The sequence below is a fragment of the Erithacus rubecula genome (genome assembly GCF_903797595.1).
Source record: "Erithacus rubecula genome assembly, chromosome: 3".
NCBI lineage: Eukaryota > Metazoa > Chordata > Aves > Passeriformes > Muscicapidae > Erithacus > Erithacus rubecula.
The window spans coordinates 116,740,590-116,756,566 of NC_136689.1; the positions used below are offsets into that span (position 1 = coordinate 116,740,590).

Genomic DNA, 15,977 nt, shown 5'->3' on the forward strand with positions numbered 1-15,977 from the left:
GGGACATGGGACAGGGCTCAGAGCAGGGTGAGGGCTCCAGTCCCACCACATTGGGGTGGCATTCAGGCTGCACCTGGGGTACTGTGTCCAACTCTGGGCTCCCCAGTACAGGAAAGACAAAGAACTAGCAGAGCAGGTTCAGCAGAGAGTTACAAAGATGATCGGGGGGCTGGAACAGCTCTCTCATGAGGACAGGCTGAGAGAGCTGGTCCTCTTTAGCCTGGAAAAAGAAGACTGAGAGGGGATCTTATCAATGCATACAAATATTTATATTAATGGCCAGACTCTTCAGTGGTGCCCAGGGCAAGGGGCAACAGGCCCAAACTAAAACAGAGGAAGTACTATCTCAGTATGAGGAAAACCTTTGTTCTTCTGAGGCTGACAGAGCACTGAAACAGACTGTCTAGTGGTTGTGGGCTCTCCTTTTCTGGAGATATTCAAAAGCTGTCTGGATGAGATTGAATGAAACCTGCTCCAGGTGAACCTATTTTAGCAGGGGGTTTGGGCTGGGTGATCCCCAGAGATACCGTCCTACAGCAGCCATTCTGTGATTCTGTGATGTTAGGTTTGTTTTTTTTTTTTTCCCAACCTCTCTTATTAGAGGTTTTAACTTTTCTTAAAGTCTAGGAGGAAAAAGTCCACAGGCCTAGATATGTATTATTGCTTTGCTTCAAAATTCAACAGTAAGCTCTTTACTGATTATTCAGTCTTTATTTAAAGGCTATTTTGTAAGTTAGGATTTTGGACATTAAAAAGCAGGCTCTTACATCAGAAAATATGCATGCTGGAGCTAGGATTCCATTGTTTCACTCTAGAGTCATTAATACATGTTTTATGAGTTCCTCAGGAATAATTGCTGCATTGTTGTGTATGTTCAGATAAGTGGACGATGCTTTCATCTCTTCTGGAAAACAAACAAAACTCCCTTGTGACTCACAGCTCTTACTGTGGACTCTTGGCTCCATCCTCAATTCCCCCAGCACCCCTTGCCTTTTCTTTCACCAGTGAAATTTAAGAAGCTTTATAGCACTGATAACTTTGCTGTCCCAAACCCAGAAGTCCCAGGTGACCTCTGAGCCAATGTCAATAGAGCAACTCCCACAACTTCTCCCCTCCCTTAAGATCTGCCATAATTGCCTGCAGCCCCCTGGTTGGGTCAGATATGCTTTTTATTTGCAGCTCCTCCTTCTCATCTGACACTCACTATTCCACACTGGGTTTTTTTAGCCTCTCTGTTCATATCTATAGATTTCACAATTAAGAAAACAGCTATTTTAACAGTGTGTGCTCAGTTGCTCGTGCTTTCTGGAGGAAGTGAGACTGTGTACCTCAGGGTGTGCCTCAGCTGTGCCATGGCCAGGAAGAGGGGCTCAGATGTGGCATCCTCTGTGCCACCTGTGTCTGACCTGTCTGTGTGACAACATCCACCACACGACTGATCTCAGGCAAAGGAAACATCACAGGTCCACCTCAGCTGCTGTGAAGCAACAATTAGGATAATCTCCCAGGTCATGGGAGACTTCCCAGCTCCAGGCCACAGCTGATGTTTTGTCTTGCAGGCAGCAGAAGTGGATTTCAGCAGTCACCTCCACTTTTTAAGCTCCTTTTACACAGTTTAGAAATGCATAATTCTTCTTTACCTGTAAGAAGTTTATTCTTAGAAGTGGGAAACACTTTCTTTCACTTCTCCAATTTTTTTTTTTTTTTTTTTTTGTGGTTGTACCAGCCTCACTTTTGTCCCTCTGTCCTTCCACAAGACCCCACTTGTCTGGTGGGTGGGAGGGTAGATGTGCACACCTCTGATTGTGGTCGTCTGTCTCTGCTTTATCTAATGTAATTGTAGCATGTATTTTTTTTTATCCCCAGTACTCATTAGCTTATGTTACAAAATATTTGAGAACTTTGCAAAGCAAAATATCATTTATTTGAATACAATGAAGGTATGAAGAGAATAGAGAAATCTTATGGCTAATTTCATAAATTTATGATGAAATATGAAATAACAGAGGAGATTTTTTTTGTTTTTTTTTAACATACTCAGGGAGAAAGACTTACTTTAACTAACAAGGGAATAAAATCTAAATGAAATTAAATTAAATCAGTCCAGCTCCATTAATTATCAAATTTTTTTGGGTTAAGGTTAAAGGCTGAAGTGATGCAGACTCCCTAACTTTTCCTTTGTGTGTGAAACTTGTCCACAAACCATTTCACAAAGCTATCAGCCAGCTTTCCTAAGGGACAAACAGTCAGGGCCCAAACTTAGACCAGATACAGATTTGAAACACTAATCCTACATTTCTTCAAAACTAAATGAGGTAAGCACTTTCAGAACACCCTACAGACTCACTGGAGCCATCTGAGATTCAAGCTGTCACCTTTCCTTTTGTTGCATTTGACACCACCACAACTAAAAGCCAACAAGAGGATTGTCCAACAAGTCTCTCTCAGGTGGTCTTTGGAGTGCCAGACTGCAGCCTGCTCCACACAGCTCAGGGGAGAGATGCCCCTCTGCTCTACCTGGGGTGGGACTCACACTGCCAGCAGCAGCATTTAACCATGATCACTGTCAGCCATTTAACACAATTGTAATTATCTCACAGAATAGGCAGATATGCCAAGAAATGTTAAAATCTGAATGCACAGGAAGTGAGTCAGCTCAGGGGATGAGAAATGGCTCTGAGGTCCATTATGGCTATCTCTCACAGCATCACTTCCATGCTGCCTTGCTGAATCACTCCCATGGACATTGCCAGCTCCAGGGATTATCATCAGGACTGAGCTGAGAGGCATACTTTCTGCTTTTAAAAGTTTAAATGCTCTTAATTCTCCCTATCCTTGATCCCATATGGCTGAATGCAGCTGAATTTGACATTGCTATGAGCAACACTGTTGTACTCAGATGGGTCAGTGGTACCTTGGGGCTTTCTGTCCTTTTTAATCACACTAATGTCAATGTTAGTCCCAGTTCCTTTCACTTTAGTTTTTACTCCAAGTTACTGGCCTATTTGAACCTTCTGCTTTTCACATTCCTGTTCCCTGCTGCTGGTCAACTTTTACACTGCAGTCATCTCTCTAGATAAATAAATACTAACAATAATACTAAAAATTTCTGAAATGAATAGCTTTAAACTTTGCTCTGCTTTTAAGCAGTGATTCCCAATTATGAAACAACAAAATGCCTCACTTCTCATCACTTTCATTTTTTTCTTGCCTTGACTTCTAAATCAAATCTTATTATTTCTGAGATTTTTTCCCTGCCTGAGTATCCTGGTTTCTGCTGGGATGGAGTTAATCTCTACAACACTGGCGCATTCAAGCATCTGAAGCATCTTCTGTCATGGTTACTGTGACATTGTGTTTCTATAAGGATGTGAATATCTTACCTAAGAGGTTCAGGTGTGCCTGAGTGACCTCTGCATGGAACAACCCATGCCCTGGCTCACACAAATCTCTCTTGCAGTACCTGTGTCAGTATGGATTTGCACCTTGGCATCACTGACAATCTGTTTACTCCTCAGAAAATGCTGCCTTTGAGCAATGATACTTTTGGTATCAGAGATTTTCTCAGCTCCTGTGTCATTCTTTGTATCTTCTCAATAATTTCAAAGAGAAAGCTCAAAAAACTCTCCTGTTGCCTGTAACTCCAGGGTGAGGTTTGTTACACTCCTATACTATGTCTGTTCTTTACCTGGGCCTAATTCCTGCTCACAGTGAGTGCCCTCATCAGACAGCCAATGTAAAGACAGCTTAAAACTGATGCACATCATGTTATAGCCTAAGTGATTCCTTACACTTACAGGGCAGGGAAAAAGGGCATTAATCTAAGGGAAAATCTGCCTCTGACTTCTTCTCATGGGTCCTCTTCTACAGACTGAGGGTATTTTCTCATCTTTCTTTTTCTTGCTTCATGCTCTACTTATGGGCATTCCATCTTACAAAATAAAAATCTAACTAGTGAGAAGGACCACCACTTTGTTCATATAGATTTTCCTTTCTTTCTTAAGGAGAATGCAAGGCTATTTCTTTGAAGAAGAAGTGCGATTCAAAAAATTATGGAGACTTACTTATAGAGTGACTTTGAATTTTTTCCAGCAGCATATCATGGAGAACAGCAATATGCACACTAGACAGCTTGAAGTAAGTTATTTCCCATCTACTGAAAAGAGTCTCACTCTAATCCACTTCAAATCTGGGCACTTCAGATTTTCTGCTAAGGATGTATTTTATTGCTCTAGCTAATTTTAATTTACATGGGTGAAGTATTTTGCTAGTCCATCATTATCAACAAGAGTCTGATGCTAGAAAGGCAGGCAATTGGATCTTTGGTTTCAGCAAAGGATTGCCATCTTGTTTCAGGCTATGAACTCATGCAGAAATGTCATTTCTTGTACCAAATTGTGACCCTCCATTGTGTCACACAGATGAGGCAGAAATCAGCCTTCCCAATAGGAACTCATGGGAATGACCTGGTTTTGGTAGGAGGAGATGGTGCCTGCACCATACTGCCATTTATCTTCAGGGGAAAACAGTGACAGCACTGCTGAGCAGCAGGAAATGAAAAGGAACATTTACCCTCACTATCAGCAATATTTGATATGCAGTCCTGAGAGAGACAAATGGTGACTATGTATGTCTACAGAACACCCAATTGAAAAGGTGCTACTTCCATACAGACTGAAGGGAAGTGGGTGAGTATTGGATACAGATACACACCCATCACAGTTTGCAGATACTATATTCACACCCAGAGGATACATTTCCATTGAATATCAGTTCCTAAGTGTGAATTCAAAAATTCACACTTTTGGTTAACATATATTTAGCTGTACCTAGCATGTAACATATCTAGACAGCTGAAGGTTGGTCTCCTCTGCCATGTGGCAAGCAATTGGACAAGAGAAATTGGCTTAAGTTGAGCCAGCAGAGGTTTACATTGGATATTAGGAGAAATTCCTTCTCTGAAAGGGTGATCAAGCATTGCAACAGGCTGTCCAGGAAAATGAAATCACTGTCCGTGGGAGAGTTAAAAAAAACATGTAGATATGGTTCTCAGAGACATGATTTAGTGGTGGACCTGGCAGTGTTAAGTTAATGGTTGTACTCAATGCTCTCTTACTTTGCCTTACTTAGAGGTCTTTTCCAGCCACAATGATTCTAACAGGATTGCTTCTAGAGATTGCTCAAAAGGCCCAGAATCTTCAGCTCAGTCTGCACAAATTTTTAACTGTGATTTATATTCCAGTTGTACTTGCACTTTTCCTTAACTCTACAACTCTTGTACATAGGCTCCATTAGATACTTCTATTACATGACAATTAAATAATCTTAGTATAATGATTCCCATGGTAAGATAAGTCATTAATTCAATGTTGTAATATTAGCTGATTATAAAATAACTTATTTCTGCCTTTCTATACAAAATTGGAAAGGAAAACTTTTCTCATATTGTGAACACTCAGAAAAGCTGAGAGGCAGCTGCATATAAAGGTCTCAGAGTTCTATTTAAAGAAGGTTGAAAGACTCAGACTGTAAAACTATGAGTGCTGGCTGCTTTGTTCCTGTTGCAACCATACTATTGCTCTTCACTCAAAACAATGCATTTAGGTCCCATTTACTTACCAAAAAATGCTATCACTCACTGCCATCTAGTGTTAATGGCACAGACTGCCAGGAATTTACAATTACTGTATCACTATTACATTTTTCAAGTTTGGCCCTATCCTGAGAACCTGGCCATTCTTTCTACTGACACAGGGAGCTACAGATGCACAGCAGTGCAGAAAAACCAAACAGTTTATTCACAGGAAGAAATCTGACTTCAGGGGCCATGACAATTTCAGAGACTATAGTTATATTTTTACTTTTCCTGCTCTGACTCTGCTTACATGCTCTCTCCCTGTTTCACTGTGTCTTACCAGTCTTGGCCCTGGAGCAGAGCTGCTCCTCCAGCAGCCTCCTCCCTTCTCCATTTTACCTGTCAAGGATTCAAAGTCTCAAAGTTGGGATAGAGCAGTTGGGTGAGAAAGAATTTTGCCTACTGAACATCTGTGGCAATTTTAAGGCACAAGCACACTAATTTACAGTGCATCTTCCAGTGTTTTCTGAAGATTGGACAAGTGCTGTACAGCATTAATTACCTTCTGGTGACTACCTTTTAAATAAACAGGAATCATGATTGTTTTTTATGAGAAGAACTAATGTATACTAAATTCTTAAAGAAAATGTCTGAATTCAAAAGCAGACCACAGAGCCTTACCATCATGCATAGTCATATTTAGTTTATTAGCACTGGTTTTGAAACAAATATATTTGGGTATTTAAGGACATTTTAATTAATGTTTATTTCTAAATTTAATATGTTACCATATATTACATAATGCAGTAAATATTCAGTAAATTAATAATAAAACCAAAATGCAAATGAAAGCAGCAAGATCAGTTTTAGGTTATCAGGAAGGCCAAAATCACATTACTAGTATAAGGACAGCATTTAAGTTTTAAATTACTAATATTAAACATGTCATTCTATCATTGCTATATGCATGCTAGTACAAATGATCCCACTGTGAATTGCTTCCACTTTTCTAGAAAACAAAGAAGTTCTTCCCTTACATCACAACTTCATGATCCTTTATTTCCTACCTTTCAGGCCTGATCCTGCAGTCCCTACTCAGCAAAACTTCCAACGCACTCTGTCAGTTTTGTATTTTTTCTTTAAGCTACATAAAGCCTACATTGGCTCTACATCCAAACATCTGAATAATAAATGACTAGAATCTAATTTCTAAAAATTTAGAAACTTTAAAAATACTCGTAACAGAAAATAATGTAATTACATACAGACCTAAGTGTACTAGGGCCAAATCCAGGAACAGATCTAGGCAGAAGCCTTGGGAACTGCCAGGACAGCAAGGTTGGCCTCTGTTGAGTTAGGCACTTTCCTGATTAGCCAGTCACTTTTAGGATCACAGTTTGGATGTAGACATCTCGAGTCTCCTTAAATACTGTTTTGAGCACCTGCATCCTGCTTTTGGATCTGGCCTTTTTTATACTTGAGTACATGATGTATCACATTAACATTATGCAAAGACAATAAGAGAAGTGACCCTAAAGTAGAACAAAATGATAATACAACATGATACCACAGCCAAGTCTAGAAGAAGCTATTGTTCTTTTCAGTGCTTGGGTTAGGCACATTTGTTTTAACAGCTTTTAACACTGTATCCCATTTACTATTCTTGTGCTCTAACTGCCTTTTCCTAAACTTGTGCTGAAATAAATCATTGCTGTCTTCATCCTCAGCCTCTGACACTATCTCCATTTTTTGGATGATCAGTTTAATGAGGTCATGCTGCTTTTCCAACAATGTTGATATATCTTTGAGCCTAAAAAGCAAACAAACAAACAAATAGGCATCAGGCTTTGTCATTTCAAAGGTCATTTAAGTCTTTAAAATTACAGATGCAAAAATTGACAGTACTTAACTAAACCCTTCTGCTAACAAAGACTATTATCTAGAATACATTTAATTCTTCAAGACGAAGTACTTCTCCATGTTCCAGGAAATAAGATTAAAGAACAAATCCGTGGTTCTTGTGAAAATGAATGTATAGTTAAGGTAGAAGCAACTTCACTCTTAAAATCAATCTCAAAAATAAAGACTGCTGTATCAAAAGTTTGTCCTAATGACCTATTTCCTTTTCTGGCAAGGAAAAGGCCAGAGCTGCAACGGCAATTAAGCAACCAAAAACATTTAGTGAAATTTGCAACTACTTTTACAGCATATGAGAAATACTGATCTTTCTCAAAGTGCTATCCAAAGTGTAATTGATTCAATTAAGTAGTTAAACTAAGTTAGCATCACACATACAGAACACAGTATCTGTTATCTTTAAAGAAATAGTGAAAGAAAAGGGAAATGTGACTAGAAACTTTTTAAAATTACCAAACAGGCATTTTGAAAACCTATTTTCCTGAATGTCTAGATTCTCAAAATTACAACATGAAATGTAGTGTGACTGAAAAGATTCTTTGTGAAGAACAGATGGGGGGCTTTAGATGTAGTTAGGTTGCTAGTTTGTTTTTTGGGGTTTTTTTTAACAAGAAATGGTTATACATCTTAAAATATGCAAAACCCACAAGAATTAAAATGCAAAGCAAAAGAAATTCCCACCCCAAACCAAAACACAAAAATACATACACCCAGCACTGACACTAGCTCCAGCAGTAACTGTTTTAAACTCTGATAATAAAAATGCACTGACAATGGAGTAAGAGACTTCAGGCAATATTTTCAGAGAAGGAAAAATTACTTTCCATAACAATATGTCACAAGTTATTCTATTGCAAATAATTTTATAGAATTATAGTTTTCTTTCTTCTCTGTAGGAAAAAAATCCCAACCAAGAAATAGTCTGTTTTATGCTGTTTCATAATATATTGATGTAGGATGCATTTGAAGAAAACTTGCTAGAGCCCATGGATATAGTCCATGACTATATCTGCAGGGTGTAGTCTCACCCTCCTTCAACTTTTTCTGAGTCTTCCACTCAAGAAAATACTCAATCTGAATCTGTGCAGGAAGACAAAATTTTAGTAGATAAAAAAAAAAAAGGAAAGAAAAAAATGGAGAGAAGAAAGTGCAGGGGAAAGAGAGACTGAGTGAGAAACAATAAATTTTTCTAGCTGTACATTCACAAAAAGGTTTTTTTAAACTATTATTATGGATATGTTGGTGTGACAGGTAAATCAAGAAAGTACAAAGAATTCCTTCCAAGGCTTTGGAAACATGATTTGCTCAAGGGAGATTCAAGAAACCAATCAATTTTTGGGGAAACAATCTGAACCTGATTTACCATCAGACCAGGGAAAAGTCAGTAACAGATTGTGTATACTTTGAAACCAACTGGAATTGCATTGCTTGGGAGTTCCAAATAACTCTTGAAAATCTCCACTTGCAAATCTCTAAAATGAAAATGCATCTTCCCCATTACTTCAGATTACTTCAATGAGCAAGGCTGTGTTGGTTTGAGCTGGGGACACTGAATTTTGCTTTGTAGATACAGTATGGAGCTTTAAAATGCTTTTAAAAATAGGAGTGAATTTGTAATATTGGTTTTACTTATTTTTACAACTGTAAAATATCATAAAAAATACCTGTATTTCTGCTTCAGAACTTCCAGTTCTAGTGTTGTATCAGGGCTCTGTGCATACGTGGTAGAGTCCTCACACCCAAAGCAATACTGGAACACACTCTAAACAAAACATGGAACCAAACTCAAACAGATCCTATAGTCTTAAATAGATCCTGACAATAGATTAAATATATGAATGGTAAGTCCTCACACAGTGTTAAAACTAACAAGACTTTCTCTTATGTTATTTTTTTATGTATTAAAACATTTGTTTTGCAGAATATGTTTTATAAGAAAATTCGGTGTATCAACAACAGCTGAAATGCAAAATAGAGAAACAAAAGAAGATAAGGCCAAAGGGAGTACTTCTACCTTTTATCCGAAAATTTTTTGTAGCTTATCTCACTTAATAAAGTTACAGTTCACTGATATTTAAACCATACTTTTATTTGAATACAGCTGCACTGAAACTGATTTATCAATTTCACTGACCTTATTCAAGGTCTAACACAATACCCTTGGTATCAGTTAATGACTGAGTCTTAGCAATGTGTGCACAAAGTCAATCATGTCCCTTTTTGATCAGAATTCTTTATCTAATCCACCATCTTACCATAAACCCACAGTATCTCGGCCTGTTGGGATATACAGTGATTGATTCCTGGTCCACCCGGCTCAAGAACCAAAATGGCAGCTTCTTCTCTAAGTTGGTGTGGAGATTAACCTAAATGCAGTTTTGCAATTAGAATGAGATTGGTTGTGTTAAGATAAATACACATTATAAGTGAAAATAATCATCATGCCATTATATCCAATTCACAGTACTACCCCACACTGCAAACACTGGTAAAATATTTTGAATACTCCAGCCCAGACACTAAAACTACATATTCATACCAGGACTGAGTATCTTAGCAGAATTAATTACTCCACATAGATGTGCATTCTTTTAACTAATGAGAATTTAGTACAGCAGAATGAATTTGGTATCCTTTTGATTTTTGTGTGCCTTCTTTCCACTGCACAGGTTCTATACAAAAAGACCACCGTGATTTCAAGCATTGCAGTGACAGATTTTGAGATTCTGGTTTTGGAAAAACTCAGAATTGTTTGAACTGATGGTTGAAAAATTCCTGTAAAATGCATTTGCTTGTATGCTTCCTTGGCAATGACTCATATGAGTGAAAATGGGATTCAGAATAAAATTCCATGTTCACCAATTTGCTATACAGACATCCTAAGACAGTTAGGAATGTGATGAAATATCCACTAATTATCTAAGTGGTGTTCTAGCAATGATATGTACTTCCAACATTTGATGCTTTCATGGTATGTTACTAACCTGCATTGCAATCCTTTTCAGTGCAGCATATTTTTGTACTTCAGCAATATCACCAACAGCCAAACCAATCTAGAAAAGAAATATTTAATTATCTATTATTTTGTAGTCTGTGATTTCAGTTGTATTTATCATTCACATTTATTTCTTCACTTGAATTTGGAAACTTTTTTTTGCATATATGGAAAATATGTGTTGATAAATTTACAGTGTTTTTACAGACAACAATCTGTTGGTAAGGCCCTAAAGAGTTACTTTTGTCAAGAATAACATCCCTTCTTTTATATTCTTCATTATTGCTGTAATGTTAAGAAATCAGTTGATCTATTGATTGAGTAGGATGATGGCATCAAAAAATAACTTTAAAAAACATGAGCTGTTTGATTTTTTATTGTTCAGCTTGTGAAAATGTGATTTCCTAAATAAAAATATATTCAATGAAACACGGCTGAAGATATATTACATATTTTCCCCCCTTTTCACCATTATCATGTTTTCTGATTCTTAACATTTAGGTTAAGTTTGTTAGTTAGTTCTAACACTATTTTTGATTGCTGTTTTGTGTGCAATGAAGTTTTGAGTTTGGGCTTTTTTGGGATTTTTAATTTTTTTTAATTTAAATTATTGTTAGGGTATGATATAATAAGGGATTGAACAAAAATCATTGTTCCCTGATTTTCTTTATCAAGACCTCAGAATAATACATTGCAGGTCCAATTCAAATTCCATGGCAGTTATTACCTAAAGATATACAAGATACACCTGCAGAAGTGAGCTGTGGGAAAATATTCAGAACAGTAAAATGGATGGAAAACAAGTGCAGAGAACAGGGAAATTTTAATATGTTACTGAAAATATCTGTTAAATAATGAATGGCTGTCACTTACTGAAGTAATTCCATATGCTAGAACTCTCTATATAAAATAGTGTTTAACCACTTTTGTATATTAATAAATAGCTTACTTACTAGCAAGTTCATGAGAAGGATTGGAATAAGCAAGGTAAATATAATGAGAACTGTGTAACTCAGGAATGGATATGGCAATTCACTGCTGAGTAAAGGATCAAGAAATGCATCATGGTAATTAATGTCTCCCAGCATCATTGCAAATGTCTTCATTACAGAGAGCAGAGGTGTGCTGTATGTTTGCTGCAAAAAGAAACATCAAAATAAAAAAATAAAAAAAACCCAAGTGATGAAATTTGTAAATAAAGCTTTGAGATGCTTTAGTCAAAGATAATATTTAAGATTATGAGAAGTTAACTATGTAATTGAACTAACCTGTGAACCCAAAAGGACAAAGAAACTCAGCCCAAAGGCCAGTATTAGGAAAAAGAAAACCACAGCAATCCGAATCAAAGTCCTCAGAATTTCCCAGAACATCACAACATAGATCCCATAGTTCTCAAATCTAGGCAATAAGTAAACAAAAAAGAAAGAGAATCAGTCATAGAATCACTTAGTTTGGAGAAGACTTATAAGATAATCAACTCCAATCATTAATCTAGCACTGCCAAGTCTACCCTTAAACCATTAAATACTGAAGTTAGAGTTCCTTGCAGTTATTTATGTGAGACAGTAAGTAATGCTGATTTTCACCTGTGGAAAGAGACACTGCCTCTCTGAGAGATTCTGTAATGGTAACAAACCTGTTCTACTTTCACATCTAAAAGAGTGCAAGTGATCCTACTCACAGCAACTTAAACTGCATAATCTTCTATTTTAATGCACAAGAAAAAATTTCATTTATTTTCTTCACAGGCATAAGCAGTACAGTATTATACCACTACTGCATTCAGAATAAAATCATTAGCAAATTATCTAACGTTTTTCTCCTTCTTTAAGCAAAGTAGCAACCAGAGCAAAGGACAACTGGCACCATAATCCACGTAGCAGCCACACACCTGATTTAAAAGATGTTGCTTTTTACAAGATGTGAAACAAATGATATCATGTAGTTTTAGTGTAATACAATAATGGAAAACCAACCAACAAACAAAAAGAAACACACTGCCCAGTAAGAGAAGGAGAATAGCATAATTTTAAGACACCTGGATTTCCAACAGCAGTTTGTGGTTAGCAAGCCTCTCCTATTCATGGTTAACACAAAAACTAAATCTCAGGACAGGAATTACCATAAACCATATTACATTACTTTTTCTCTCAAACCTGAACTTGGGAATTTATGTCCTCCTCAAATCCAGGGTCCAAGAGATTTTTATGCTAATACAGCAGCAACTGTGATAATCCCTATGCCTGGCTTTCACTCTGAAACATTGTGTGCAAGACTGAAAAGGTCAAGCTGTAAATGAAGCAAAGTGATCTTCTTTTACTTATTAGGCATTTATTAGGCCAAATTCAGTTAAGTCAATGGAATCACAATGGTTGCTTTGGGAAATAACAGCCTGAATGAGTTAGAAAAATTCATGTGTAGAGTTCTACTGCTAGGCACTTGAAAAATAGTCAGGCCAGGCAGGCATTTCCTCTGACAGGAGTAGAAGGGTTGTGCAATCACCTGTTTACTTTTCACTGTTTAGGTTCAGCCCCCATTTTCCCAGAGCAGACAGGACACACCCATTCATTACTCATCCAAGATCAGACACGGGGAGGACAAGGTTTGCAGCCAGACCATAAAGGTACTTGCTCTGACATTAACTCTGTTTACAAAGCCTGTCCTTAAACATCCCTGCTACAGTAAAACAACCCTGAAATTAATCAGCAAATGTTGTGTTTGTCTGTCTGCAAGACTTCACAGGGGTCATTAATGCATATATACAATAAGAATAGGAAGAACAAGATTTAAGATAATTAAGGGCAATAAACAGACATAATATCAGCTGAAGAAATAATAACATCCATTGGAATTCTTTTACAAGATACAAGTGAGATGTGCTATTTAATATGGGAAATGATAAAAGAATTTATCTTCTCCCAGGTATTATTCATAAAACCTGACTACTTTATGCCTTTCATAATTCATATCCTTCTGGGCTCTTCTAAAATCAAAGTCTGTACAGTTTAATGAAAGATGATTTTAAAAAGGTAAAATTAAGCACAGCTATGCTTAATTAACATTAAAATAAATATTCTTATTTCTATAGTTGCTATAAATACGTTGTGATGCTCTACATGGAAAACACTGAAAATGACTTTACAGTTTACCAGAGATAGAAAAATTCCTATGGTCCTAATCTGGAAACTTGTATAGTTTGAAAAAATAAAAATGGACTCTCAAACTTGATCAGTCACAGTTTAGGACATGCCAAATATCTGAAAATATTAAACTATTTATTGCAAAGCTCATAAAATATTTTTACCGTTGAAGATAAAGCAAGAAGTTCATCCAAGACAAGTACACAGCAATTGCTCCACATTCCCACTGCAAATGAGCTGGTGTATTAATAAATAAAGAAGACACAAAAATTATGCTTGTAGTATAAATGGTCCAGTCCAGTAGATTGGAGTAATCCAACAAATATTTCAATTTCTAGGATTTAAGAGAGAAAGGTTCATATTTACAAGTCATCCATCATTAAACACTGAATTCAATACACTATTTAAATTTTCTTCTCAATTTTAGTCTTTATATATATAAATTAAAATGTATAAATTGGAATTTCCCTCCTAACAGGAAAAAAACACATTAATTTCAATATCATACACATTGCCATGCAAGCACACTATCTGATCAATGTTATTTCTCTATGTACTTACCTGCTGAATCAGCTGAAATATTTCTTTGCAGATGCCCAGTAAACTCATAATTAAAACTAAACACATACACACCCTTGTAAAGTATGAGTCCTGAAACAAAAAATCAGAACACAAAAGAAAATAGAAATTAATAAAGGAATGTTCATTTCATCTCTATTATATATACATTATACTGCCAAGCTAAGTAACTGTTAGCTTGTGTCATATAGTTATTACTGTCTAAATTTATTGCGAAATCCATGTACTGGGTTGGGCTATATAAGTGATTTTCATGACTTTTTCATATATCAGGATATTTTAACGAACCTTTTATATCCCTTGAGTTTATTTTATACTGTATTTCTACTGGCATATCCTTTTTGAGTTCAGTTCTATGCCTTTTCTCTCATGTGAATCTTTTTTTCTTCAATATTAAACAAATATTGTTCACTTCAGGGAAAAAAACTGGAGCAACAATGTATCAAATAAAAATTCTCAGAAAAAAAAATAAATGAGAACTGAAAATTTTCTGCAGAGGTTGCTGCTGAATGTTTAGAAATATACACTACAGTTTTATTCCTTAGGGTTACTAGAGCATAAATTAATCTAGAAATTATTTAAATAATCATACCATCTTGCTATGAAAATCCTAAACATATTGTGACTACTAATAAAAGTACCTCATATTCTAATGGTCTTGCTTCATAGAGCTCTGTTCCATTCAGAGGTCTTCCTGGTTGTATGTGGGTGACCAGAAGAGTCAACGGGATGAGACCAAGAGAATATATGCCTAAATTCATTAGATGTGCTCGAAACCCATAGGCCATCCTTGAAAGTGAAAATCTTAAAGTTACAACACTTTTCAAATTTAGAAGAGCATGCATTCAAATTTAAGAGTCAATCATGTCTTGAAGATGAGGAAATAAACATTTCTTGAAATGTTTCTGTGTGATGAATGCGTTCATCACTTTTGTAGACAAAGATGCATTTGCTACCCTGAAATGAAGTTCCTTTCATTTTTAACTTGGCAAGCTTATCAGGTATTTTTGCAATAAAGAGGAAACAGAGATAGTAGTTGCAATTGTTGTAAATATTAAAAAATCTTTACTAAATACTAAGTTGCACTTCATGGAAAAGACATTTGCTCAGATAACTCTATAAATAAGCACATCTTAATAAACAACTTTCAGGCACAATAGTCTTTATCTTGACATGCAGTATTACATTTTATATCCATTAAAATAGACAAACCATTTCATAAGCAAATATTCTTTACACACAGGATGACTGAGCAGCTCCATGCGATTGTGGCGCACCATGGCCTACAAAACACAAATACAGAAAGGTCAAACTTGATTCACACAGGCAAGCAAAGTGCTTACAAAACTGGCTAGGCCACCTTTTTTTACCTGACTATTTGCCTAATGAAAAGCAAAATGTGTGTAAGATATTGCAAAATTCTTGTGATTAAGTGCTGTGGCCCAAACCCATCATAATCTTGCCCTCTCGGCCTGCTAAGGCATTCAGTTCCTCTGCTGGGGCTCTGTTACTCTGTTTCAAGATTCAAAAATCATACAGACTATTTTCAACTCCACCTGTGAGACCACGCTTCTACATTTAATGAGAAAATTACCTATTTATTAATTTATTATTAGACAGCATAACAACTAATTGCCAAGAGGAATCCCAAAAAGTAAGCATATTAAGCCAGAAAGTTGCTTATATAAACATTTTCTGACAAAGAATGAGAGAACAGATTGGCAATGCAAAAACCAGCAAATTTGTTTCAGGCATCATAAATATTTTGCAA

At 36.3% G+C, this 15,977-nt stretch overlaps 1 protein-coding gene across 1 annotated transcript in view; it reads right to left on the bottom strand.

Moving 5' to 3' along the window:
• Positions 1-6,261: 6,261 nt before the first annotated feature.
• Positions 6,262-15,977, bottom strand: part of TRPA1 (transient receptor potential cation channel subfamily A member 1) — a 31,036-nt gene continuing 21,320 nt past the window's right edge. The window contains exons 18-27 of the mRNA XM_079300912.1: positions 15,419-15,489; positions 14,848-14,995; positions 14,189-14,278; positions 13,792-13,961; positions 11,756-11,885; positions 11,441-11,623; positions 10,477-10,545; positions 9,748-9,858; positions 9,157-9,254; positions 6,262-7,385 (exon numbers count right to left, since the gene is read on the bottom strand). Of these exons, the coding sequence (XP_079157038.1) occupies positions 7,154-7,385; positions 9,157-9,254; positions 9,748-9,858; positions 10,477-10,545; positions 11,441-11,623; positions 11,756-11,885; positions 13,792-13,961; positions 14,189-14,278; positions 14,848-14,995; positions 15,419-15,489 (1,302 nt within the window). The 3' untranslated portion in view covers positions 6,262-7,153. The remainder of the gene's footprint in view (positions 7,386-9,156; positions 9,255-9,747; positions 9,859-10,476; positions 10,546-11,440; positions 11,624-11,755; positions 11,886-13,791; positions 13,962-14,188; positions 14,279-14,847; positions 14,996-15,418; positions 15,490-15,977) is intronic.